At 37.5% G+C, this 25,574-nt stretch overlaps 1 protein-coding gene across 1 annotated transcript; it reads right to left on the reverse strand.

Moving 5' to 3' along the window:
- Window positions 1-778: 778 nt before the first annotated feature.
- Window positions 779-24,980, reverse strand: LOC103996372 (clustered mitochondria protein). Its single transcript, XM_009417293.3, has 29 exons — window positions 24,816-24,980; window positions 23,806-24,055; window positions 23,256-23,317; window positions 22,161-22,350; window positions 21,170-21,301; window positions 20,780-20,939; window positions 18,848-19,041; window positions 18,671-18,772; window positions 13,456-13,591; window positions 13,142-13,270; window positions 11,024-11,438; window positions 10,196-10,300; window positions 9,465-9,583; window positions 8,667-8,775; window positions 8,486-8,581; window positions 7,644-7,775; window positions 7,374-7,544; window positions 7,216-7,302; window positions 6,197-6,331; window positions 5,297-5,452; window positions 5,150-5,218; window positions 4,561-4,719; window positions 4,397-4,453; window positions 4,276-4,316; window positions 3,902-4,021; window positions 3,489-3,798; window positions 3,300-3,407; window positions 2,513-2,584; window positions 779-1,516 (listed from the first exon to the last, which is right to left on the reverse strand). The coding sequence occupies exons 2-29, from the start codon at window positions 24,053-24,055 to the stop codon at window positions 1,061-1,063; spliced, it is 4,272 nt and encodes a 1,423-aa protein (XP_009415568.2). The 5' UTR covers window positions 24,816-24,980; the 3' UTR covers window positions 779-1,060.
- Between the last annotated feature and the right edge of the window lie 594 nt (window positions 24,981-25,574).

Genomic DNA, 25,574 nt, shown 5'->3' on the forward strand with positions numbered 1-25,574 from the left:
TGATTCTCTCTCGTCCTACATTGATAGGAACAGCTTTCTCGTTCCAATGGCAACCCCCACCTTGTTTTGCTTGTGACCCTCATAATACCAATTGCTTTCCTGACCTCTCATGAACAACCCTCTATCTGTTCTCTTCTTAGATGTTTCACATGATCATACCATGCAAGGAATCAAATTTGGATGACGGATATCAAATCATATAAATTAATATCGACCGCCCCATCTTATGATATACCAACACTGCAAAACAAAGAACAAAGTGAGAGTAAAACCATTGATGATAATGAGGGGATAACCCTCTAAAGCATAAAACTCCCACTCTGAAGCCAAATTCTCATGATGTAAAGAAAATGTCCCTCGTAATCACCAAATTTTTTGTAGAGTTTTTTCTATAGAAGAACATGTCCGTGATATGCAGCAGAAAAGAAATAATTCCAAATGAGCTTTTGGATTCATATTATACAAGATATGCTGCTCAACACAAAATAATGTCATAATGTGATGTTTGATCAGGTCTTAATACTATGTTGGATTACTTTGGCTCACCAACAAAACTGCCCAATCAGAGGGAGATATACGGTTTAAGAAAAACAATTAAGAAAACTAAAAGAGTGAATTTTAAGGGCTAGACAAGTTTGAGACCCTGATGACCATGGTCCTTGGACCAATGCAGAAAGATGCATAATCTCAAAACTTGTATCAGAAGAAACAAGATTGGTTGCAGTCCCTACAAATATCAGACTGAGCAATTATTTATTCTAATTAAACATAAAAGGAGTGTCTAATCTCAGCTGGAATTGAATTTAATTAGTGTCTACAACACTGGGATTTATGAATGAAAATTAAGGGGGAAGAAAAATCCCCCTGGCCAGCTTTAGCATCTCTTCTATGCGGTTTAGGCTTCCACCTAACATCACCCTATTAATGTTTTAGATACCCATTGAAAATGTTAACCGATTTAAGTGTACCTCCATTCCTCGGTGACCAAGTAACGGATATTAAATCAGTTACTATAGATCCATGGCCAACCTTGATATATAAATCTTCAACGCTTCCTTTATCATGATGTGGCTTTGGATTTTAATTTTTGTTTCTTGGAGTCCAATGAAGCTAAAGATGTCCCTAATCCAACAGGAGCTTCATCTTTGTGGCCTGACCCACTGGCATCAGTAGCCCCAACAGAGCCATCAGACACCCAGCCATTACCTGCATCCTTGGGTTCTTGTGCTTGGCCACTATTTGGAGCATCAGGAGTAGAACTTGAATTGATGATGTTGAGCAGTTGTGATAATGGGGGCAACGGTTGGACAGGAGCTGCATTCTGGCGAACGAGGATGCCTCTGGCTGCAGCTTTCTTCCGTGCTTCTGCTACTGCTTGAGCTGCTCTCTCGTCAACTCTCCTTCCACGAGGAAGGGCCTCACCAACCACAGAAGTGCTTCGAGACTTATTGACTGTTAAGCCGGCATTCCAAGACCTGGCTGCAGTTTGGAAAGCTTGTACCAGTTCAGGATTTGCCTGTTGAAGCAAAAGAAGATATATCAAATGCCAGACTTTGCATAAGCAGAAGAATGTGATAATTAATGCGGGGATTCAGAATTGAACCAAGGAAATTCAAGAACCACTGCAAGGATTCTAGCTCATGATTTATGGCTTGGAGAAAAGTACAAAGCAGAAACTTTCAGTAACGTGAATTTATGTCACTAGCCATGCACCTATAACTTAACATGACTTTAACCACTAATAAACAGCATACAAATGGTCATCAATATGATAAACTGCAGAAAAAATTAATGGACACCATTTGATAAAAAAGGGCATTGTCTGCTTCCACCTTGCAACAGTAGGTGCACAGTAGTGCTAATATAGATGGTCAGGCACCATGAACCAACCTACCCTGGAGGTTACAAAACAATAAGCCAATCCTTCCTAATCATTGTGTTTGTATGAAACAATCAGATAAGGCACCATAAAAAATTGCAGTTAATGCAAAATATAATGTTGCATTAACTGATGGCACTATAGCCTTTTACCCTACAAATTTATAGGGTCTTAATTAGGAAAACAAATGCATCAACGTATAGCATTAACATGAAGTCCAAATCGTACATGTCATAGTTAGTAACTGCATATAAAGAAAACCAAAACGTAGCATGTCACTTGTTTGTAAATGCCAGGACAGACGGACACAAGGCCATTCCATACTTTGCCTATTTATAAAATTCTCATAATAGCTATGAAATATGAGTATAAGTTAGTCATCCATAACTAGGATGAAACCTAAAAAATGGAACACTACTAAAATTATTTTTCCCTAGCTTACATGATCAATTAAAGATTTATTCAACAAAATAAACTAAATATCCAGAGACATTTTAATCATAGCAGAACATAGTGCCTTGGTGGCATATGATTTCATCTGGACTTCCAATATCAGGAAAGAACCTAACAGAACTAATGTTTAATGTCAATAAAGAAACTTCATTTAGGAGATATCAGGTAGAGGTACACTACCTTCAAAATATTGATAGCCTTGAGGGCAGAAGCGGAATCAACAGTTTGTCCTTTTTGCTTTTGTGCATTCACCTGGTTCAACGAAAACAAATAGAAAAAGAATGTAACGTCGAGCGCTGAATAGGCTTGCAAGTGGAGCAAAACTCCCATATTCTTTGAGAGAACTGATGGCAATACTCAAAAAACTATTGACCAAGAATACTTTAGTGAACTAAATTGCAGCATGATCTTTAAATTTTCCTTTCATGTTCTACCAGGAAAATGAATTAGTTAAAGTCTTACCTTACTAACTTCTACTTTCCCCTTTTGTTAGGTGTCATCAGAGTTTGCTTTCCTAATAGAAGCGCTAGAGCAACCTCCTATGCCTTTGATACTGTAAAGGAACAATCAGCACATGATTCTCTTTTTTTTTTTTTTCTTAATCTTTTCACATCTCTTCTTGTGCCTGTTCTTTTCCCCGTTCCTTGTATGGTGGTCTATAGCATAGAGCTACCTCAGTTTCAATCAAAATGTATCTACACTTGGGGCCCATGGCAGAAAACAATTTCTCGCTCCACTGCACAAAAAATAGCCGACCTTCTGTCCTGTTTCATCTAGATTAACCTGATAACTATTTTCTCAGTTGCAAGAACAACCACAAACCACAATTTCCTAACTACTTGGTATTGGCTAGATCTTCTCAGTTGCATGGCACTATAATATCTACCAATAGGAGTATATTTATCCATTCCTACAATATAACAAATTAGCATTACATCTTTTCCACATTACTAAAACTTGCAATTACCTGCTGTTCACGCAATCTAAATGTCTCCATCCAACTTTCTGATTCTTTTGTTCTTGAATCTTCCTCTCCAAGCTGCTTAACTAGTATATCATGAGTTTTCTTTTCATGCTGCCATCAGAATAACCAGTAAGTGCAAATTCTAGCATCATTCTATAAGCTAACTCAACAAGTATCACTGAAGATACATGCCTGAATAGAAAGTCTGTAGGCACCCATACAGTCAAATGCAATGGCAAGAGCATGATAACACACTGCAGTCTGAATATGTTCAGGACCAAGAAGCCTTTCATTCTTTTTCAGAGCTTCTTGTAAATACCGGAGAGCAGTTTCCATGTTTCCGATATCCTGGTACATCATAGCAACATTTATGAAGGTTGCTGCAACATCAGGATGATCAGGCCCTGATGATAAGCTAAGTAGAAGCAGTGTCCGAGACATATGACGCAGACCAAGTTCTGTCTGATTTAGACCATGGTAGAAAAGAGCAATATTCCCATAGCTGAAATACCAAAATATCATAGACGCATATTCAGATTGTGAAAATTAATGGTGGAAGAATATCGGATAGAACGAATGAAAAATAAAAGAAGATAAGCCACTACCTATGAGCAGTGTCAGGGTGATCTAGACCAAGGCAACGCTCATTTATAATTAGTTCTTTATGCTGTTGCACAATTGCTCCTGCGATGTCACCCGCATGATATAAAACCATTGCCAGATACCTGAGAAAGGAAGAAACAAAAGCCATCAAGGAAAGCAAGTTATAAAAACTCCAGAAGCAAAAAGGAATGACAAAAACAAATGTGGTTTAATAACAGGAATAATTAACAACTTGAGGTGATGATTTACAAATCTTTTGTTTGTATTTCTGATGCTCATTTATTTAGATTAGTTTGGTGCACTAGCCGCTCTTATCTATTGATGATAAAAGATCGACGTTTCAAAAATATATATATACAAAGATCAATGATTATACCGACAACAACTAGCCACATCTCGGTGCAAAGGACCTGTAATCTGCAACAAATCAATAAAACTAAGGAACTCCAAATGTAAAAAAATGATTGGAAACAAACACAAAAATGAAAAGAGCCTACTTGCTGAAGTATGGAAAAGGCTTCAGAAAAAAGAGTGTAAGCCTCATTGAGCAGTCCCTGAACGAAGTAGCATCATATGTTACTTCAACATTGCCAGCTTGCATTATTAACACAAGAAAACACATCAAAAAAATTTCCCTTCATTATTGGTCTTTGACATGTACCTCAGATAATCTAGCTTTCCCTGATTCCATGAGATCCTTTGCTTCTGAACACGTAGGAACCGAATGTTTTACAACAGGTTGGAGATTCAAAATATCTGAGGTTTGGAATGGTAGTGAAGCACCAAGATCATACTTTCTCGCTGCAATTGTTATCCCTACCTGTCTCAAGCACAATAATTTGATAAATAATCTTAACATACTAATTTTGTAAGCAGAAGCAGTTCAAACAATTGTCCTGAATAACACTAATAACTTGCACCGATCTTAATAACACTAATCTTGCACCAAATTGTCCTGAATAATTAATACAGTATACATATAACTCTTAATAGATTTCTGACAAAAAACTTGTAGATGGCTACAATTGTATGCTAAAGAAAAAAAAATGCACAAAAAGATCAAACCATAAATTATTAATGAAATAAACAAGAGATCAATCTATAACAACCAGAAAGTAGATTGTAGAACTACAATGACGTTCTGGTTTCATAATTTCGAATCAGACAACAGAGTATAAAAATAGTCTTACTGGAAAAAAAAATTAGACAGTGAACTTCTAATAATTGGAGATGAAGATGTACGGTACAACCTTTTGGCACAAATTGCGAATAACTGCCAGCTTTTTTACCCGAGTCCTTGCAGCATCTGGTAATTCAAACTTGAATAAAAAACAAGTCGAAACTATTAGGTTTCGCAGTTTCTTTTTATGAACAGAAATCACAAGTGAATGATTTACCTGATATTTGAAATTTGCAAATTCCTGAATGCGAGACCATAATCCTTCAGAGGTTAAATGCATATATGATAGATGATTTTTAGTAGAAAATTCTCCATGGAGCCGTCTAATTTGACCCTTCATGAACTTATGCTGAGATTGGTGGCGTCCTTGGGCCTGCCAAAGATCATGTAAAAGAATAATGTAATCAAACCATCAATAAAATCATCCAAGTTCAGAAAGAAAAGTTGAAAATACAAGTTTGACAAGGATGCTTTTCCTTTTTGAATTTTGTAAGAGGCAAGGAAACAATATCATAATAAGTTGCATTAGAACAAGCAGATATCCTAGAATTACAACCAAAACTAACAATAGAGCTTCCTTTTAATTAACCTAAGATATCTAAGAAACCTCAGAGCACATAAGCTGTACTGTGGAATGCCTATCCTTTTGTCCCAGGCAAGATACAGAGATTGCCGAAGGCAACTACTATGCTGACAGCTGGTGATGGGGAACGCTTATAAGAGTTAATGCTTGGTTTGAATTTCTATTACATTCCAATTGGACTAATAATGAAAAATCACTTAACCACAACATGAAAGCCAAATTATCACAAAATCTAAAGTTGCTGTACAGGAGATCATCAGCTCACCTCAATATCACGTAGCGCAAGTATCTACATAATCAATTCCTAGTTGTTTTGATCAAGCATAAATGGAAAAAATGAGACAATTTTGTGTCTGTATGTAGAAACCAATTAATTTGTATGTATTTAATGACTGGCACTAAAGAGACGAATAAGAACAGGCATGCTCTAATGCAGGTAAAACATCTAAAATATATCATGTACTACAGATATAATTTCAACAGCGTATTCTGCGATACACGAAAACAGTAGGAAGGAGACAAGATTTGCCATACTTTCTTTTGGGTTTTTGACTGCATATTGTCTGAATTGCCTTTTGCAGCAACAGGTGAAACATGCCCAATAAAACAATTAAAGAAATGTGTGATGGCTGGCCCTAGATCATGATCCTCAGACTCCCTAAGTAAATCCTACAAGAGACAGAAATAAGAATTAAACCACAGGACATAAAGCAAATTAGCAATATATAATGGCAATACATAAGTATTTTAGCATGCGAAATTTTATTCCTTAGCAAGATTTCTAGTTAATGTGGGAAGCTCATTGTATCAACTCCTATCAAGAACAAAGGAATCCACAAAAAGAAACAGTAGCTATCCAATGCCTATAGCTACCCATGATACCTTGAGTACTAAAAACAGGTTGTACATGAAACGCTCCTTATGCAAAAAAATATTGACTGCCATCGAATATAACTACCATGTATGTAGATTCAAAAACTAACAATTCAATAGCTAATTAAATTGATTAAAGACAACATGCTTGACAGCATCAAAGTAATATCAAAATACTTGCCAACAAGAATATCTGCATAGAAAGAATCCTAGAAAGCTATAGATGCAATAATTTTGGCAAGCTCCAGTAAAATAATGATAAACTCATCAACCTACAGAAAAACAATAAAAAAACACAGAAAATGTACATTAATATATGCATATAAGTATGACCGTCACAAACTCTGACATTTCAAATTCCTCTTATTAGGGGTAGAACCATGAACCAGATTCAAGGGATCAGCCTATTTAACAAACAAAACATGGAAGCAAAAAATCTTACTTGACGTTTCTGCAGCAGGAATTAAAATCAAAATCAGATTATGGTACACCACTCAACCACTTAAGGAATCATATTAAAAAATGTTACTGTAGTCAGGTTATTACCCATATCTGATATTATAAGGCATACTTCACCTTCCCAAAGATTCTGACCATGTCTTCTTATAAAACATCAAGTACGCATGTCACTGTGGATAAAGTAACAAAGACAAACAATTAGCTGACATGAAAAAGAATACCTTTAGGATGTGCTTCGTTGACCTAACAACAATCTCAGTGGAGCATATATCCCATAGATGAGGCAAATGCTTGATCATATTAGCTACCTGACAATAAAACAGTGTGAATTAGTATATGGAAAGCTCGAGATAAACACCAATTAAAAAACGAAGTATACTTTTCCAAGATATCGAATGTTTATCCCATGAGCATGGAGTGCATCAGCTAATGTTTGGCCATCCATAGGTGAAATCTCAAGAGTGCAAAGATCTTGAACACATTTTGGGATAACCACATCCACGAGATAAGAACCAGCTTTCCTAACAACTGATTCATCAGCATTAATTTCCTAATGATAGGAACAGAGTACAACACACAAAGATCAAATTAGTGCCAAAAAGTACAGTAAGGTGAAACCTATAGTAGACGATCGATTATGCAAGTTTACCTCTTGGTCACCGGCCATTTTAAAATCAGTAAACACATTCGGATTCAGAAGTATTTTGTCAGATGAGATACCAAGCACAAAAGGCACAGGAGCACGTTCTTCATCCGTATTTGAGCTGTCTTCTACAGTAACCTGCACAGAGATATTTTTTCAATCTTAGAACCATAGCAAATTCCTTTCATTTTTTCACATAAACTATTGAAAGAAATGATGTTTCCTTACACGATGGTTTTTCTTGTTAGGTATAACACAGGCACATCCCATGACTAAAGCCTGGTATGTGCCTGATTTGACCGTATAAATTTGTTAATATTATGGGCATCTGCCAAAGAAACCAGCCTAATGACACACGGCAGCATAGCCAGTATGATTAATCCACACTTTAGTAAATAATTCCTGTGATTAAAGGACCTATGAGGTGGAGCATGAACATTTGCCTGGCTTAACTGCATGTGGTGGCATAGCCAGCTTAATTAACCAAGCTTTACTATGTAATTATTATACTGGATGGACATTTAAAGTGGAACATGTAAAATTTTCTTTTGACTTCTTAGTTATTCAACCATTCGTAGGCCAATATGTGCACATTTTGGGCAAATGGTGGACAAAGAACCAATACAAAACCAAAGAATCTGAGAGAAGAAAGCACCAGCCCCTTTGCTTTTGTGGATTTGGATATAATGGTGAAATTAAAAGTTAAGAGGTGCCATCATAGCAAATAAATTTTCATACTAGCAAAAATAAATGTCACACAGGACATATTCAACTTAAAGAATTCACTTGGCAACTAAAATAATCCATCAGCATAAACAAAAGAATCAAGATCTGATATTAGCACTCACCGTTACATCGCCACTGCTAATATCTTGATTGCACGGGGCTTCTGGGGCCTGTGTTGTTGTTTTAGCACTAGATTGTGACCTCTCTGCTGCTTCAGCCTGTATGAAATAAATAATGATCGACTTGAGAACGAATCTCTGGATTTCATCATGAGATAAATTTTCTTACTGAAAACAATTTTACCACACAAAATGAAGCAACAAGCTCAGGCCTCAAGACACAAAATCGGTGTGCTGGTCCAATATAATTTGCATCACGCGGAGTCACTCTCATCAAATCCAAAAGATAGTGCCTAAGAATATTGCAAAATATCAGAACATATACACTATGAAAAGTCTGACCCTAGTTACATTAGTCTATATTGTATAATTTGCATCAGGGGGAGGCAATAGAATGCAACGATGAAAAAACTGTGGGGTTTTATTTTAACTTGAAAAATGGCAATCTGCAAAAGAAGGAACCTAGATAGAAAGCTGCTAAAGAACCATTAAATTCAAAAAAACCATCACAAATAAAAAGGGTGATATAGAAATTGAAGAAGTCATTGAGTTAAACATGAAACATACCAAAAAGAATCAAACCCATTGGTGCACAATCAGAAAGCCCAAGCATGGACAGGTACAGCCAAATACAAGGGCATGTCCTATTAAATATTCTAGGATACTCAATTCACCTTCAAATGTATCCAAGCATACAGAAGCTCTTTAAGGCTGCAGCTCTGTCTTTTTTTATGCCTGAATTCATCTTTGAACTATGCATGTGTTTCTCTCTAAAAATAATTACACACAGAAAGATGAAGGGTCTAGATATCCTAATAAACCTCCGGAAAGAAAGGAAATTAACATTTGCCTCCAGTTTTGGAAGCAAATGATCAACAGCTCTGCATTTTCAATTTTGAGAGCATAATTATTGTAAAGAGAAAGCAATTGTCGTAGTCGAGTAACCACTTCACTGACATTCAAAAAGGTTGATATTTATTACCTGTCATCACTACCCACAATACCCTTGCATTCTACTGGAGCAGCTAATTTGACAGCATTTCCCGAACCATCCAACACCATGTGTTCCTTCAAGTGGAGGCACTTGGCTGCCTCTACAACCTAGAAAAAACATTAGATGATATGTCATAAGATTGCTCATGGAACAATAGAATCAAATAACAAAGTGATGTATGCAAATAATAAAATAAAGAATTAGAACTTTGAGAGAGTCAGAAGTATACATTAATTTTACATGAAATTGTATATCTGTGAGCATTTCATCAGAATCATCGGCAATCAAATCTTTAACTGTGCTTAAACAATTTTCATTATGAGAAAATTGCAATAGAATGATGGAAATATCTAAAGATCCTTATTATTGAAGACTATTTTACATGAATTCCAACAGTCCATCCCCCATCAAGAATCTGTGTTTAGCTTCTACCACTGGATTATTTATGCTGCTAAACCAATCTCAATTGTCAACGTTGCAAGGGAGCTAAACTTGATAGGCAACTGACTCAATAATCTAAGTGAAAGCAGGAAAATATAATTGTAGATTGACCTCATCCTAAATTGGTTGCTTTTGCAACTATCTGCAGATAAGGCAGCTAATAAGAATATAGACAAAGATATCATAAAATCAGAAAAAGGAAGGAAAAAAAGGAAATTAGGCCAAACAGAAAAACCCAATAAATGTTAATTGTCTAAAGAATATTATTGGTGACTCACCTTGGAATGAAATGATTCATTCCAATAGATCTTCTTTCCATTGTCAACGGAACCATACTGTAGGGAGTTTGATTTATCTCCTTGAAGGATACCAGGAATAATGCTCTGAAATCAATGTACACTATTAGAAAACTTGCCCAAATTTCATAGAAAATAATTTAACAAACTGAGTGTTGTTAAGAGTAAAAAAAGTCAGTCAACACATGCTAATATTGAGAAAATGGCAAAACCTCATTGACATAAGCCTCTTGGGTGAACAGTGTAGTCAGTTGTACTACTGAGAAATCTCGGAATATAAAACCTCTACTTTCCTATAAACCTAGGTGTACAGTAAGACATACAAAGTACAAAATCATAAGATCAAGAGCTCTCATTTCCAGTTGGGCTTTTCAAGAATACCCATCATGATATTATTGTAGTGTCTTTCCAAACACTAGTTAAACTTTGGGTCTTCTGTCTTTGACATAGCCTTTCATTGCTTGATTCTTTTTCTTTCATTTAGTGGCGGAAGTAAAAGGCTACCTAAGGGATACAGTACTTGGTCAACACACAGACAAGTTTAATACTTGTAAATTAGCACTCTGGACGCTTTCAGATTTATGAGGCAACCCTCCCAATCGCCCAGAAAAAGGTGAGAGAACTCGTTTCCACAATTTTCATTGGGCAATTTGAATATGGAGTACACAAATATTTTTTAACAATGGAACATAAATATCACTATGGTGGCAAACAGAGAAAAGTTGAATAATAATTCCTTCAAGAGAAATAGCTTCAAGACAAAAAGGAGAAGAGAGAGAGGAGGTATAAAAGGAGGGTCCCCAAGTGCACCTGTGCTACCACTCTATAGCCTCTGTAATCAACTATAGCCATTGCAAGATTATAAAGTCCAGGAACATCAGCTTCCTGGTAGGCTTTGGTTCCTTTCAGATCATTATTTGCAGAAGCATATGTGGCCTGCTCACTATCAGCAATCTGCACCTCAGCAGATGCATCAGTCATGAGATCTGAAACACCTTGTTTTTGTTCTTTATCTGGGCTCGTGGACATACACATGCTGGAGTTGGCAGTGGCCCCAAACAACTTATTACCAGCGGTCCTTGCCGGAGGATTACATGATACTTTGTCCTCACAGTTTTCAGAAACATCTCTAGAGTTCATCTGAACATTTGGTTCTTGACTTTTGGACGTATGTCCAAGGTCAGCATCCACAGCAAAACTGAAGAAAATGTTATTATGTACATACCTATAAAAAACAGAGCACACAAGTTTGTTAAGAAGGCCATAGACTTATCTAGAAACATGTTATTAAAGATCAAAGCTTTAAATACATGTGGAAATAAAGACAAACTGGATAAGAATGTGCTGATGCCTGATAGAAAGTGCAATAGTTGAATAGCAGTAAAAGATCTTGCAGAAATAAACAGATGATTCATCATAATGAAGACTAGCAACTGAAATTTTGAAAATGCTTTATTTATTCAACACCACCGAGGTTCAGAAAGGAGTTAAAGCCACTAATAAAATAAAATGCAGACCCTTTTGGGCCAATGTTGACAGGGATATAATAAAACATTTGCATTTGAGAATTTACAAGAGACACAATGGATTAGAATAAGAACACTAATTCAAAACCCATAAATTTCTAGTAAATAACAGGCCAGTGTTCAAAAATTCTATCGTACAAACCAATTACAACTTAATATGAATAAAAAAGACACTAAAGATTGACAACTGACATAATTTGTTATGCTAACTAAACAATAATAACTGGGAGTATAAAGTTTCTCCAACTAAAGTAAATTTATTACAAACATGTTGACCGCTTGGCGGAAACAACAAAAGTTGACAGCACAGAATAGCAGAACAGAACCTAATGCATCAAAATGAATTTTAAATGATGGCAAATTCATATTCACCTTCAAAATCAGGCTGTAAAGTAACTCCATGATTCCTCAACATTTTGTTTCATAGCCCAGCATCAGTAGAGAAACAAATAGTGGTTCAAAATAATACATCAGAAAAAAAAAATATCATGCTTTGAATCTTTTCGATAGGGTTATTCTCATGCTTCAGACTCAAACGATCAATGTATAAGTTGAAAATTTTACTAGATAAAAAACTCTCTTCCCAGTCTCTTCCTACATGTCACCTATTTACTACTTTGCAACAACCAAGTTATTAATATGTGACTACCTTCCTCTGCAAATTAACGTTGCAAGAAGAGTCCTACTTGAAACTCCCATGGCAAATTTATATCACTCAAAAATTACTTATTTGAAATTATGATAACAAAATAGTTGAATATTGTATGTAAATGACGACTTCTATAACATATATGACTAAACGAAGTGTGAGGAAGCATTTTGGGTTGCATGGTTAAAGCCAGTTCAGCAGTCATTGGGTTAGAGGCTACCAAGTTGGAACAACAAACAACTGATCCCAGAGCAAATTTAGGATTTCTGGTGTGCAAGTTAGAGGATTCAGTAGTGAAGAGGTATACAAGGGCGATACAAGGCCACATCTGCAAAATGATTTTGAACTATATTTCATGCTTTGATCAGCTAGTCGAGCATTTGAGTGAGATTGTGATGCCTCGGTCCTCATTGAAAGTTGGTAATGGGTGGTAAGTAAAAATAAGATTATATGGGCCTACTATCAGTAACTTGGAATTATGCATTTCATGTCATATGATCTAAGGCCTGCTAGTGCAAGTTATTGGGCTACCAGCTGATAGATTGTGACAGAAATCATGAATCAAGAGTCATTTGAATCTAACAAGGTTGTTAAAATAATTAATATAGCACTGAAAAACTTCAAAGGAAGAAACAATGGGTCCAGATGGTAGACTTCTACAAATTTGCTACCCAAGTACTTATTGGTTAATGGCATACATTCACACTGCAAAAGAAAAAAAAGAGTGATGCATACTAATCTGAATTAACTTACATATGAAAACACTCAGGATCTGTTGGATTAATAGGGGGAATACATCTGCTGATGACTCCTATTGCACCCTCGATTGCTGCATCAACGAAATCACAAGTCACTTTATAAAGAGCCCTTTCACGCAATATCCTGAAACAACATGTTAACTTTTAAGTCAGAGAAAACTAAAATGAATATTTTGTTATACAACTTCATAGAAAACAGTTCTGAGCACAAGATCAGAAAACAAGTTGCACTACAGAAAGGTGAAGAGGAAATCAAGAAAGAATTTAAACCTAATCCTGTGTATATATGTACTCGAGTACAAAACAAACCTTTCTTGAAGAGTCTTATGAGGAAACTCTCGACATGACTGTAATTCTTCATTCCAATCCCTTTGCATGCCGATAAGCTCGCTTCCAAATGAAAGAGAAAGAGAATCTTCTGCCCTTGCTGGGTCCCTTTTATGATCTGCAAAAGATCATTGGGTTCATCTAAAAGAACTATGGGTAAAGTTTAATTGCTGAGCACATAAGGACAAGTTGTCTTGCAAGATAAATGGCACCAAAATTTGAATGATCTCCAAAATAGCCATCAACTCATGCAATAAAGAAGACATGTTCCCACTAAGACAAAGAGGAGACAAGATTGATTAAATGAGGGTGAGAAGTAGGAACCACAAAAGTTGCGTCTCTACTGGTGGAAAGTTGTATAAATAATTTTATGATGTATCTCTTGACAAATAGATATATTTTAGTAGTAGCCTCATCACATCCAACTGAAAGCTCAATTTACTTGCCGGTCTTTTACCAGTCAATTAGAATGACATTTTTCCAGTCCAGATTTCTTTTGACCTATTGTCATAGACTTAATTAGAATTGTCTAAGTCATGGCGCACCCTTGAGGCAATGTCACGAACTTAGCTGGAATTACCAGAGTCATGAGGCACCCTTGCGCTAATGTCGCAAACTTAACTGAGATTGTCTAAATTGTGAGGCACCCTTGCATTATCCGTTCGCAAAAGGTCAGCCTAGTTGTAACCTCGCTTAGATCCCAAAGGACCTGTAAAAGAGCAAACTGATTAGTTTGAAAGCGAGCGACGGACCAGTCCTGACGTCCCGCAAAGAAGACAACTTTATAAGCAATTCAGCAAACGCTCAATGTGCAAGAGAGAAAAGAGAGGAAGGAAAAAACAAGGACTTTAGAAGACAAACGAGCAGTCGTAAGACTGCAAACGACTGCCACTCGGGTGTTGGGCGCGATGGCAGGTTCCCGTAGGCTTAACGTGCAAACTTGTGAATCCGATCAATGCCTAACACTACTCCAAACCCCCATCAGCCCTATGCCACCCAGGGGTTTTCAGGGTTCTGAGATGGTTTACGTTTCGCACAACACCACAACATACAAAAAATAGGCCATGACACCTAAAAACTAAGCCAATTTGGGGATGTTCTGTTATTCTGGTGAGCAATCACTCTGTGGCGCTACAAACTGTTCCTACTCATAATTTTCCAACAAAATCATACAAAAACACCACAAAACACGCTACCAAACATATGTACAAGAAAACAAAAGTGACGAATGGCCCGTTGACAAAGATGTTACAGGTGCACAATGATCATTTGTGACATTCTCCCCCACTTAACTATCAACGCCCTCGTCGACGCTTGCTGCTAAGCTTTGATGACTGCTTCTTCGTGTCCCAGGGCCACTTCACCAAGAACTCGATCATCACTTAGCAGTTCATCTAACAGCTTCCTAAGACTATCACTTAGCAGTTCATCTAACAGCTTCCTATAAGCTTTGCCAACTCTGGAGGGGCCATGCGGTATGGTGGTCTCGCTGGAGGCTTCACTCCCGATTCCAGCTCGATGTGATGATCTACGCCACTGCGTCATGGCAGAGTTTTTGGCAACTCAAGTGGCATAACGTCGGTGAACTCCTTCAAAACGTCCGCCACTATAGCAGGTTTATGAGTAACCTCCACATCAAATGGCTCTAGTTTTACCGTGGCCACAAAAGTTAGTTTGCCCTTTTGCACCAACTTCTTTAGTTATAGAGCAGATATTTGTCGTAGATCCTTGGTTTCTCCTCAATAAACAGGAACCACGAAGGGATCGTCACTGCCTATCAAGCATAAGGAGTTTAGGAATGACATTGGCGCCAACTTCGTTATGTACATGAACTTCATTCCAAGGATTACATGGAAGTCATCCAACGGAACCGCCATCATATTTGTGCTTCAGTTCCATGTCCTAATCTTGATGAGGACCCCCTTTACCAATCTAGATATCTGCTTAGCCTCCGAGTTCACAGCCTTCATCCGATTTTGGTTCTTCTCCAAGTTCAGCCCAAGTCGCTTTGCTTCTCAATCGGCAATGAAATTGTGGATAGCACTCGTGTCCACCATCGCACGGGTTGTTCGGCCATTTAGCTTGATGTCCATGTACATCAGCTTGCTACTCCATGTTTCGTCTTTATGTTCTCCCCTACTTGACCCCGTAACGCATTCAACAAAAGCATTATTCTCATCTAGGGTCCTTACAACTCCTCATCATCGTTGTTGAATTCCGAACTACTAAAACTAAGGGCGACGACCTTGCCCTTGTCCGATCTAGAGAGTGGATTGATATTGTTAATGCATTAAGTGCTTACTTTTATGGGCACTCCCTCACCATGTATGATCTTTTGCACAAGAAGTATCTGTCAGGTTTTGGGGCATTGCCTTTTGAGCTTGGCCCTTTGTGAAAACTTCTTTTCTTTTGCTTGCTTCTAGACTCCTTCCCTTGAGAATACTTGGATGAGCGATTTTCCAAAGATTGTTTCCTTTTCCCCAAGAACTCCGAGGAAACAAAGTCGATGAGCCTTTCCACAATTACAATTACCTAAATCACATTAGTGATATTCCTTCGATGCAATTCCTGCTGTGCCCACGGCTTTAGGCTATCAAGGAAGCTGAACAACTTGTCCTTCTCGAGCATATCTTGTATGTCCAGCATCAGTGCAAAAAATTGCATTGGGTAGTCCCAAATGAAGGTACTTTGGTGAAGTTGTCTCAGATTCCTTCTTGTGATGAACTCCACATTCTCGAGTAGGAACTGAGTTATCAACTCCCGCTTCAAGTCCTCTCATGTGTCCACTCAACGCCAACCTTGTTGGATCTCTTCCTTACGTGTTCACCACCAAAGTCTTGCATCCTCATTCAGAAACATGGTTGCTATCAAACTTTAGTTTCTTCAGAATCGGCCCTCATAGTTCGACAATACTGTTTCATGTCAAACAGAAAATTCTCGAGCTCATTCGCATCCCTGACACCCTCCTAGTAATACGGCTCGGGTGCCCTCAAGTATTGTGTAGAGCAACGAGAGGTGTTGCTCCCTCCCACATTAAGAGCCCATGTGAGAAATGTAATCCAAGACATGAGCTCTGCCACGACTTCGTGTAGGTGTTACACTGAGTCTTTCGTGTCTTCCGTCAATCGATCAACTCAGAACTCGACCTTGTCGATCCAAGATTCCGCCTCCTTTTGCAAGTTCTCTACCCCAAGAAACCTTAGTTGGCCTTGGTAGAGTTCCTCTAAACTCGCTTCAAGAACGTCAAAGTGAGTTTCTATAGTTGTAAGCCTCTTCTAATGGCTTCTTTTTTCGATTGGTGCTATGGATTGTACTTCCTCCGCTCGCGGAGAATAGCTAACTTCTCGCTTGTCTTGTTCGTTGTCGCGCTCCTCTTGAGTAGCTCCAACAGCATTATAGCAAGTTTGCACTTGCAACACACCTACGACTGCTTGGGGCAATGGTCCAGCTTGCCCCATCTTGCTTGATTCACCATGATTCTTCACCATAGTAAGGTGTTGAGATGGCTAACATTTCGCATTAAACTACAGCCTACAGAAAATAAGCTACGGCATGCGAAAATTAAGCCATTTTGGGGTAGTTTTGCCCATTCTAATGAGCAATTGCTTTGCAATACTACAAACTGCTCCTATCAAGGATTGCAGTTTCGACCTGTGCTAGTGTACCAAGCCCAGCTCGGTACGTATTCAGTATACTCAAAATCATTAAAAAAAATCTCCAAAAATACCTAAAAATAGAAAGAAATAAATATAATTTTAGTATAATTTTAGTATAATTTTAACAAAAAAATATAAATTGACTAAATATCGATAAATTCTGATTAAATCATCATTAAAATCACTAATCACAGTATTACAAAAACTTAATTAAAACCTAATTAAATCTATTATACCATCACAGTGATCCAATCCTTAATATTCATGATATATAAAGATTTAACTATTTAAATATCAAAATTTGAAAAAAAAAAAATCAATATTAAACACACTAATCACAACATTAAAGACCTTAATTACTCCCTAATTAATACATCTTGATTAATTAAAGTGTTCTTCCTCTTATTCCTCCCAAATTAACTTCCTAAATTTGATCCAATCCACAAATTATAGCTTTGTTGAGTTTAGAAAAATGAAAATATGAGAATAAGAGAGAGATGTGAGTGAAAAAGAGTTTGAGAGAGCTTAAGAGATTAAGGGAGTAAAATAAGTTAAAAGAGGCGAGAGGAAAGAGCTTAAAAACCCTTTTCTAAGCCTTAAACAGTCAAATTGGCCATTTGACATAGGACAATCTCAACCCTTGATCAATAACGATCAAAATCTGATTGTTATCGACCAGTACTGATCGATAACGATCGGATTTCGACCGTTACTGCCTAGTACAAACTCCATATCACCCGATACAAGGTCAAGTAATCGATACCACCCAGTAAAGGGCGACCCGGGTACCGATATCCTGTCAGACCGATACATATCGCTTATACTGGGCAATACGCATCGGCACAATAAACCTTGGTTCCTACTCACTGTTTTCAAACAAAAACACACAAAAACAAGGCAAAACACGCTGTCAAACATATGTACAAGCAAGCAAAAGCGACAAACAATACATTGACGAAAATATTCGTGACACTATAGCGCAATAAAAAGAGGATCTCCTGGCTATATTATATTTAGATTAGCAGTATGCTAGCATTTGCATTTTAAAATCAAAGACTGTCTTGAAGGTCACAACAAGGTGTTCAGAAAGCAATAGCATCAGGAATTTCTCAAGAAAGCAAACTAACATGACAACAAATAGGAAAAACTACACCATGGATGAAAACTCTCTTGGACCATGTATTAGGAAATAGGAAGCACAGCGACCAGGGCGTATGAAGATAAATGACAAATAGAAGCAAACTCTATCTTATCTCAATCTAATTAGTAAAAAACAACCAGACTCCTTTATGATCATGAGAAATGAAAGATTTAAGAGTTAGCAGTCTGCTGATAAGTAGACTAGAATGCACAGGAGACAAGTTGATTTCAACATTTATGAGTTTAACTGTGATAGTAGACCTACATATCTAGAAGAAATACCTAAGGAAACTATACATAGAAAATTTATCCGGAAAAATAATGCATCAAATCATAGAGGAAAGCGGTAAAAAAATAGGAAGCTAAACATGCAATATGTTAATATCACTCGTTACTAATACCTGGAATAGGATATACTCCCAACCATGTATTTGGTGGCAAAAGTGATTGAACACTTTCAAAAGGATGTGTAGATGCTTTTCGGTCCAAAATTTCCCGAAAACCTGCAACAATCCTATTAAACTGAGAATTGAGAATAACACATAAAACTTAGCAAAACACACACAAACATGAGCTACCTTTCTTGAACTTGGAGCTGATCTTTTGCAACAAACCAATTAGAGTGCTTGTCTCATAAGCAGGCTTTAATGGTCTAGGATCCAGAATTCTTGCTGTGCTAGAATTCACATAAAAACCTCGTGTGGTTCCTGTGATGCAATATGTGTTTCCTTCTAGTGACACTACATCCATATAAATCAGATCTCCAACTAATCTACAAAAGAGAGGAAAATGCCAAAGCACATCAAAGTTAATATAAAGATCAAATATACAAGACTAAACTTGCTTGTTATAAGTTACTAAAAAAAGGACTGAACAAATAAATGGTTATATACATTTTGGGTATCAAATTAAAATCGATTGAAAAAAGACTATAATACTGCATAAAAACAAAAAACCTGCAACACAACATCTTTGCATCATCTACACTGCAGATGTAAAAATATCATGGTTTATTTAACAGACAAGATAGAAGGTTTGTCTAACTAAATATGGTAGGCCATTATGCCTGTGTAAATGCAAAACAAAGTAAATCTCAAGTACCAATTCCTATTAGTTCATCATAATTTATCACATAAAGTTTTACACTTTATGCAGAATATAGCCAACACATGTTCAATATCTCATGTCTGTTCTTTTTAGTTATTTTTTATGGGAAATACAAATAGAGCACAAAAGTGGGTCCAAGGAAGAAAATACCAGGATACAATTACTATGATTGGCTAGAGTCCACAAAAGTGAAAGAAAACATCTCAGAAAAAAAAGGCTGTCTTGTTAATCATATAGTGGAACATTCCTAGATTACACCAACAGAAAAAAATAAATTTTGAGAAATCATTAATGCATATTTTAACAGAATATATCACAATAAATCTGAAATTTATGTAAAAGCTAGGCAGTAAAATAAGTCTTTTTTTAAATTTAAACTACTTTGAAAATCTTATCTGTCTATGCAGACCATGAAGTTGCATATGCATATTTCAACTGCAATTCTAATGTGTACTGCTATCAGGGGTACACATGTAATAATAGCAAGGTCTTCAATTTCAAATAATATCGTCCGTACCGAGCGGTACATACCAGTCCATCAGTAAACTAATACACAGACCACCTGCTACCTGACAGTATTTTTTTACTTATAATATATATATATATATATATATATATATATATATATATATATGCGACGTCGCCCGACGTGGGGAGAAGAGAGGCGGCGTCGTTTTTTTTTACTTTTATAAATATATATATATAAAGGCGACTTTGCCTCGTTTTACTACGACATCGCCCCACATGGGAAGAAGAGAGGCGATGTTGCACCTTTTTTTCCACTTTTATATATAAATATATATATATATAAGATTATATATATATATATATATATATAGGCAACGTCGCCTTGTTTTTCTACGACATCGCCCCGCCTGGGGAGCAGAGAGGCGACGTCACCTCGCTTGGGGAGAAGAGAGGCGACGTCGCCAAAAAAATTTTATTTTATTATTACTATTATTATTATTATCAACGGTATACCAAGCGATATACCGCTCAGTATACAATATCGTACCGTACCAAGCGATTGTCGAAACTCCAGTACGATACAATATTTCAATCCTTGAATAATAGAAAATTTAAGGTTTGCATGTATGTCGCTGAAAAATGATAGAAGACAAAAATTAAATTTGTGAGGAATCTACTTCTACAAAACCTCATGTTTCAAGAAAGTATGATACAATTTTAAACTTCTGCAGAGGTAAGTAAGCAATTTTTTGCCTTTATCTTTTTTATCCTTTTAAATAAAGGTTCATGATTATAGAATGTACATCTAAAGAAGCAAAAACCAAGAGTTAAATTGAAAACTAAGTAAAGATCAATTAACAATTAGACGGAAACTCAACAATAAATATTAGAAATACTAAAACAGAACAAAGAAGGTTAAACAGAAAGCAATTTACCTCCTGTAACTTGGAGGAGGGTTAAAAGTGGAGAAAATGATGCTCACAACACATTTGATCTCCTTAGGTGAGGGCGATGACAGCAGATCAGAAAGGGCACCAGTAATATCCTCCATGAATCCTGGTCGATCAGTCTCTGCAGATTCCACTTTCACAGCATCTGTATAACAGAAGATTTATAATCAGAGTAATGAAAAAAATAAAACATAGCTGCATTGGAGAAGAATTCTTCCACACAGGGAATATATGATAAAAAATAACAAACATAAAATAGATACTGAAAAACAAGAAACAACCAACAAAACAAAACAAGGGATACTCCAACAACTAAAAATGGTGACCAGAAAAAGTAATATTACAAATGCTGGACAGCAATGCAGAAATACAGACCTGAAGTTTTTTGTTGTGTGTTTTCATGCTGCAAAGCCAGCAATGTCGATAAGGATGGCTGCAAACTTGCAAGAGAGAGCAATTCCCGGCAACGATGGATATGAGACCGGATGGATCTGTCATTGTATAATGCTGCAAAATAGAATCAATTATCACCCATTAGGCTGATCAACTCCACAAAAATCAATGAAGAAAAAACAGTGGTAACAATGTCTACATCAAGCTTTAAATAGTGCTGCAAAATAGATCAATCGTCACCAGTTGGGCTGACGAACTCCACAAAGGCCAAAGAAGAAGAAACAGTTGTAACAAAGTCGACATCAAGGTTTAAAATTCACGATCCGATGCTGATACTGGTCAGCAGCCAGGCCAGAACGGTTATCATATGAATCAATGTGCTGACACTCAGTATAAAGTCAGTACTGTCAGCACCACCCTAACCAAACAGAGAGGGAGAGAAGAGGAAAGAGGAAGATAAGTAGAAGAGGAAAGAGGAAGAGGACTAGGAGGAGAACACAACGGAGGACGATCATCAATCGAAAAGGTGATGGTCGTGATGGAGGAGAGGCAAAGGAAGTGGCATACCAGAGGTTGAGTGATAACGATTACGAGGAAGCAACAGTGACAGAGGAGAAAGAGCAGGGGAAACACACACACACACACAAAACACATGAGAGAAAGAAAAGGAAAGAGAGAGCACACCTCAAAACAGAAAGAAAGGAAAAGAATAAAAGAAAAAGATGGTTCTCATAAGTTATCAAATAAAAAAAAAGATAAAAGGACTAGGCAATAAGCCTCCCGCCTGATATGCCCAGTTCCAATGGTCAAGACCAGCAATATGCCCTGTACAATAATCATACCAGGTGGTAAGCCCCACACAAATAGGTTCTGAGCAAAACTCAATGGCGTGCTTACCAATTCACATTTGGAACGGTAAATACCAGATAGTACCTACCGGTATTTCTGATTTTGAATGCCCTAGTCTATATACCTGCAACCATCTCTAAGGAGCAACCACCGGCAGTAATATCTGCAACTTCAGAAATTTCATTGTAGTCTTCTAAATGATGACTGGAACCATCTTTTGTATGCAAAAACAAATCATAGCAAGTAAAGAAACAAGTCTCTGGAGCATCAAGAAGGAACTGTCTGACATCCATCACAGAATCCCCTGGGCTTAGCTGAAATTCAAAACCAAAGTTGCTGTGTGAAGAGCTAGGCTTAGCTAAAATTCAAAACCAAAGTTGACATGTGAAGTGCAAAATGACAAAGAGAAATAATTTTAATTTGCCACACAGTCGTCAAAAAGGTGCATGAATAAGCTGAATTTTGTCACCGAAAGCAACATAAGAGACAGCATGACGGCAGTAAGAAAAAAACAAATAATCTACTTTCATTCCTATTTGGTGTAAGCCTAATAAACATTGCAAAGAGCAAATTTTTCAGGATTACAAGCCAGGTTGCATCTTTTAACAATCCAAAAGTAACATCAACTCTCATCAGCATGAGGTTAGCTGTGGTGCGCAATGCACACTATAATGCGGTGCTCCATAAAAGGTTCACCAGAGTCTCACAACTAGTAATGTCAACCCTCTAACTGGTTCCAAATCCTAAGCAAAACCAATACCATTGAGGAGCTAGGAGCTCACCAGATCACTATATGACAAATTTGCAGGAAGCATGATCTAACATCATTTGTAGCAAGTTTGAGTTCATATAAACAATAAAACAGAACAAAACAAACACCTCAAAAGGCATCATACTTGAATCGCTTTGAATTGTTATAACAATGTTAAAGACTCCCAAGTTATTTACAAAAAAATAAGCATGTCCATCCCTGAAGACAATAAGAAATTGTGTGATGCACACACAATCTAGCAACATGGATGTTCATATAATGGAATGTGCACTAAACTATCTGCAAGTGTGAATTAGAATGCCAAGAACAAAGCTACAATAGTAGAATTATCAAATAAAGAAATAAATTTGGAAAAATCTAGTTCATTCAGTAGTTGCATGTCATTCCAAAAATATCAACACGTAGCAAAAAGAAAATGGCAACAGCATCTATCTTGAAGCAACTAACCTGCAACTCTAGTTTCTCACCAGAAAGTGCCTTGACTGGCACAGGGTAGAGATGAAGATCACCTGCATAGCAGAGCGGGGAAAAGGTAATTGCTAGCTTCAGTTGTAAAGCCACAGTAAGAAACTAATTGCAGTGGCATTTAGGTGCTTGGAAGAACATATCAAATACATGTATCACATGTTATAAACAAGTTCAATTTAACAAGTATAGAGTATAACTTATTTGTTACAAACATATCAAACAAGTAAAAGAATCTGACATAAACATCAAAATAATAATTTTCCCATATGTTACATGCCACAAAATCAGCTGAGCATTTTGGCTATAGAACATTTTTGTGCAGACAGCAAGTTGCTTTTAATTAAGAAAACACAACACCTTTGCAGTCTCTAACAACCCTCACCTACATTGTGGTCGTGGACATCAACGAGCAAACTGATTAACACGCAGAAATTGCTTCTTTTTGACAAAAAAATCACTTGATCTCCAAAAAAAAGGCAAGGATATATGAAAGGAAGCACTTCAACAAATTGAAAATAAAAAAATACACCTTCAGCCTGCTTTGTAGCTGTTGCTGGAGCATCTCCCTTCTGTGCCTTGTCACCCACACTACCATCCGTTGCAGGAGTTCTACTTGCCCCTTCGACTCCATTGGCATCACCATTAGATGCTTCCACAGCACCCGAACCATCATGGGATAATGCCGATGAATCTAGTGGCTTCAGTTGTGATTCTGCTGAACTCAGGGAATCGGAATTCAATGTTCTCCCCTTATTCTTTCCCTTAGATTTTCCAGCCATCTGTTTTGGTGAAATGTCAATTAGAAAACATGTACTAGTTTATTCAGTAAACTCCCACTATAATCATGATTCCTTGCAGGGGAAAGAAGATGATAACCAACAATGGCACAGAAACTCTTTGCCTCAGTTAAAAAAAAAAGACCACACAACTCCTCAAAGAGCTACCGAACAGAACGAGAAGAGAAGATATATTTGCAAAAGATCACCCAAAAATGGAAAAAGCAAAAAAAGAACAGGAAAGAATTCGCATTCATACGAATACACAACTTCTGCATACTAAGTTAATGGAGACAGTGTTTCCATCGGTCATACTTCGGCATGCCAAACGCGCCAACAAAAAATCCAGAGCAAGTAATTAATGGATCGAAAACAACAAATTAAATAAGAGTAGCAGTAGCCAGACACTTTCCCACAATACAGCAGGTGCCAAAAGCGCTCCTGACTGACATTCGATCAGCAGACACAACCATTTGGCGATCACAGGAGTTCACTTAATGAAAAACACGAAAGAAAAGATCGAAACCCACATCCAATGGAGAAAAAGAAAGGACAACAATAGGAGTGCAATATAGAAACTCTTGGTCAATACTACTGGGGTAAATCAAACCAATCCCGCTAAACAATTCGGCAAAGCATGCAAAGAAAACGTACAATAATCAGAACACTTCGATTGAGCTACATGACTCTAAAAAGAAAAGAACGAACGATCGGTGAGGAAACTTCTTCCAGATGGGAGAGCGAAAGGGAGGCAGAAGATTACCGAGAAGCTAAAGAAACAGGAGGAAGCGAGGATTAGTTGGAACGGGAGAAAGATAGGGAATTTTTGGGAGAGGGGCGGACGTAGGGGAGAAGAAGAGGAGAAGAGAGAGCGGGAGGGGAAGAGGCGGCGGCTCCGAGTGAAATGATGATGGAAGACCTTCCTGTGTCTTTGGTGTTTTAGGGGAGGGGGGCCGTTTTCGAAATTGGCCCATCCATTTATCTTGCGATCAACCGAACCGTCCCCGACGATCGCACCCATACCGTGATTGCCCCAGGCTGCGGTGGCGGGTCCCACGTGAGCCCCGCTGTTTCACCGGCTTAACCACGCCGATGGTGCAACACGTGGGAGTAAGCAGCTAAAAAGTGGGTTTGGAAGTGCGTAGGCTTTCCTTCGCTTTTGCACAAGGTTTTGTGTGTGGCCACGCTACCCGTTCGGGGTGCACTCCCTCAATCACCCCTGGAACCTTTCCGGGGTGATGTAGTCTCCCAGGGTGGGACGCTGACGAGTCGTTTTCTGCCACATGGAGTTGCCCCACACGAGACAACACTTCCATTGTGGGGCCCACACGAGTGGGGCTTCGGGAGCTGGAGTCGCGTCACCCCTGAAGCATTACGTTCACCATAAGAAGTCATACGCATCTCGGCTCTTTAATATGCCACCCAAATCATATCAATCTTGCTGTGCTAAGCCTGTTTGATGTTTCTTGAATGTCTGATACCATTTGCAATAGTATTAATAACGTTATCCGAGATTTTATGT

Source organism: Musa acuminata, chromosome BXJ2-8 (assembly GCF_036884655.1).
Source record: "Musa acuminata AAA Group cultivar baxijiao chromosome BXJ2-8, Cavendish_Baxijiao_AAA, whole genome shotgun sequence".
Classification (NCBI taxonomy): Eukaryota; Viridiplantae; Streptophyta; class Magnoliopsida; order Zingiberales; family Musaceae; genus Musa; species Musa acuminata.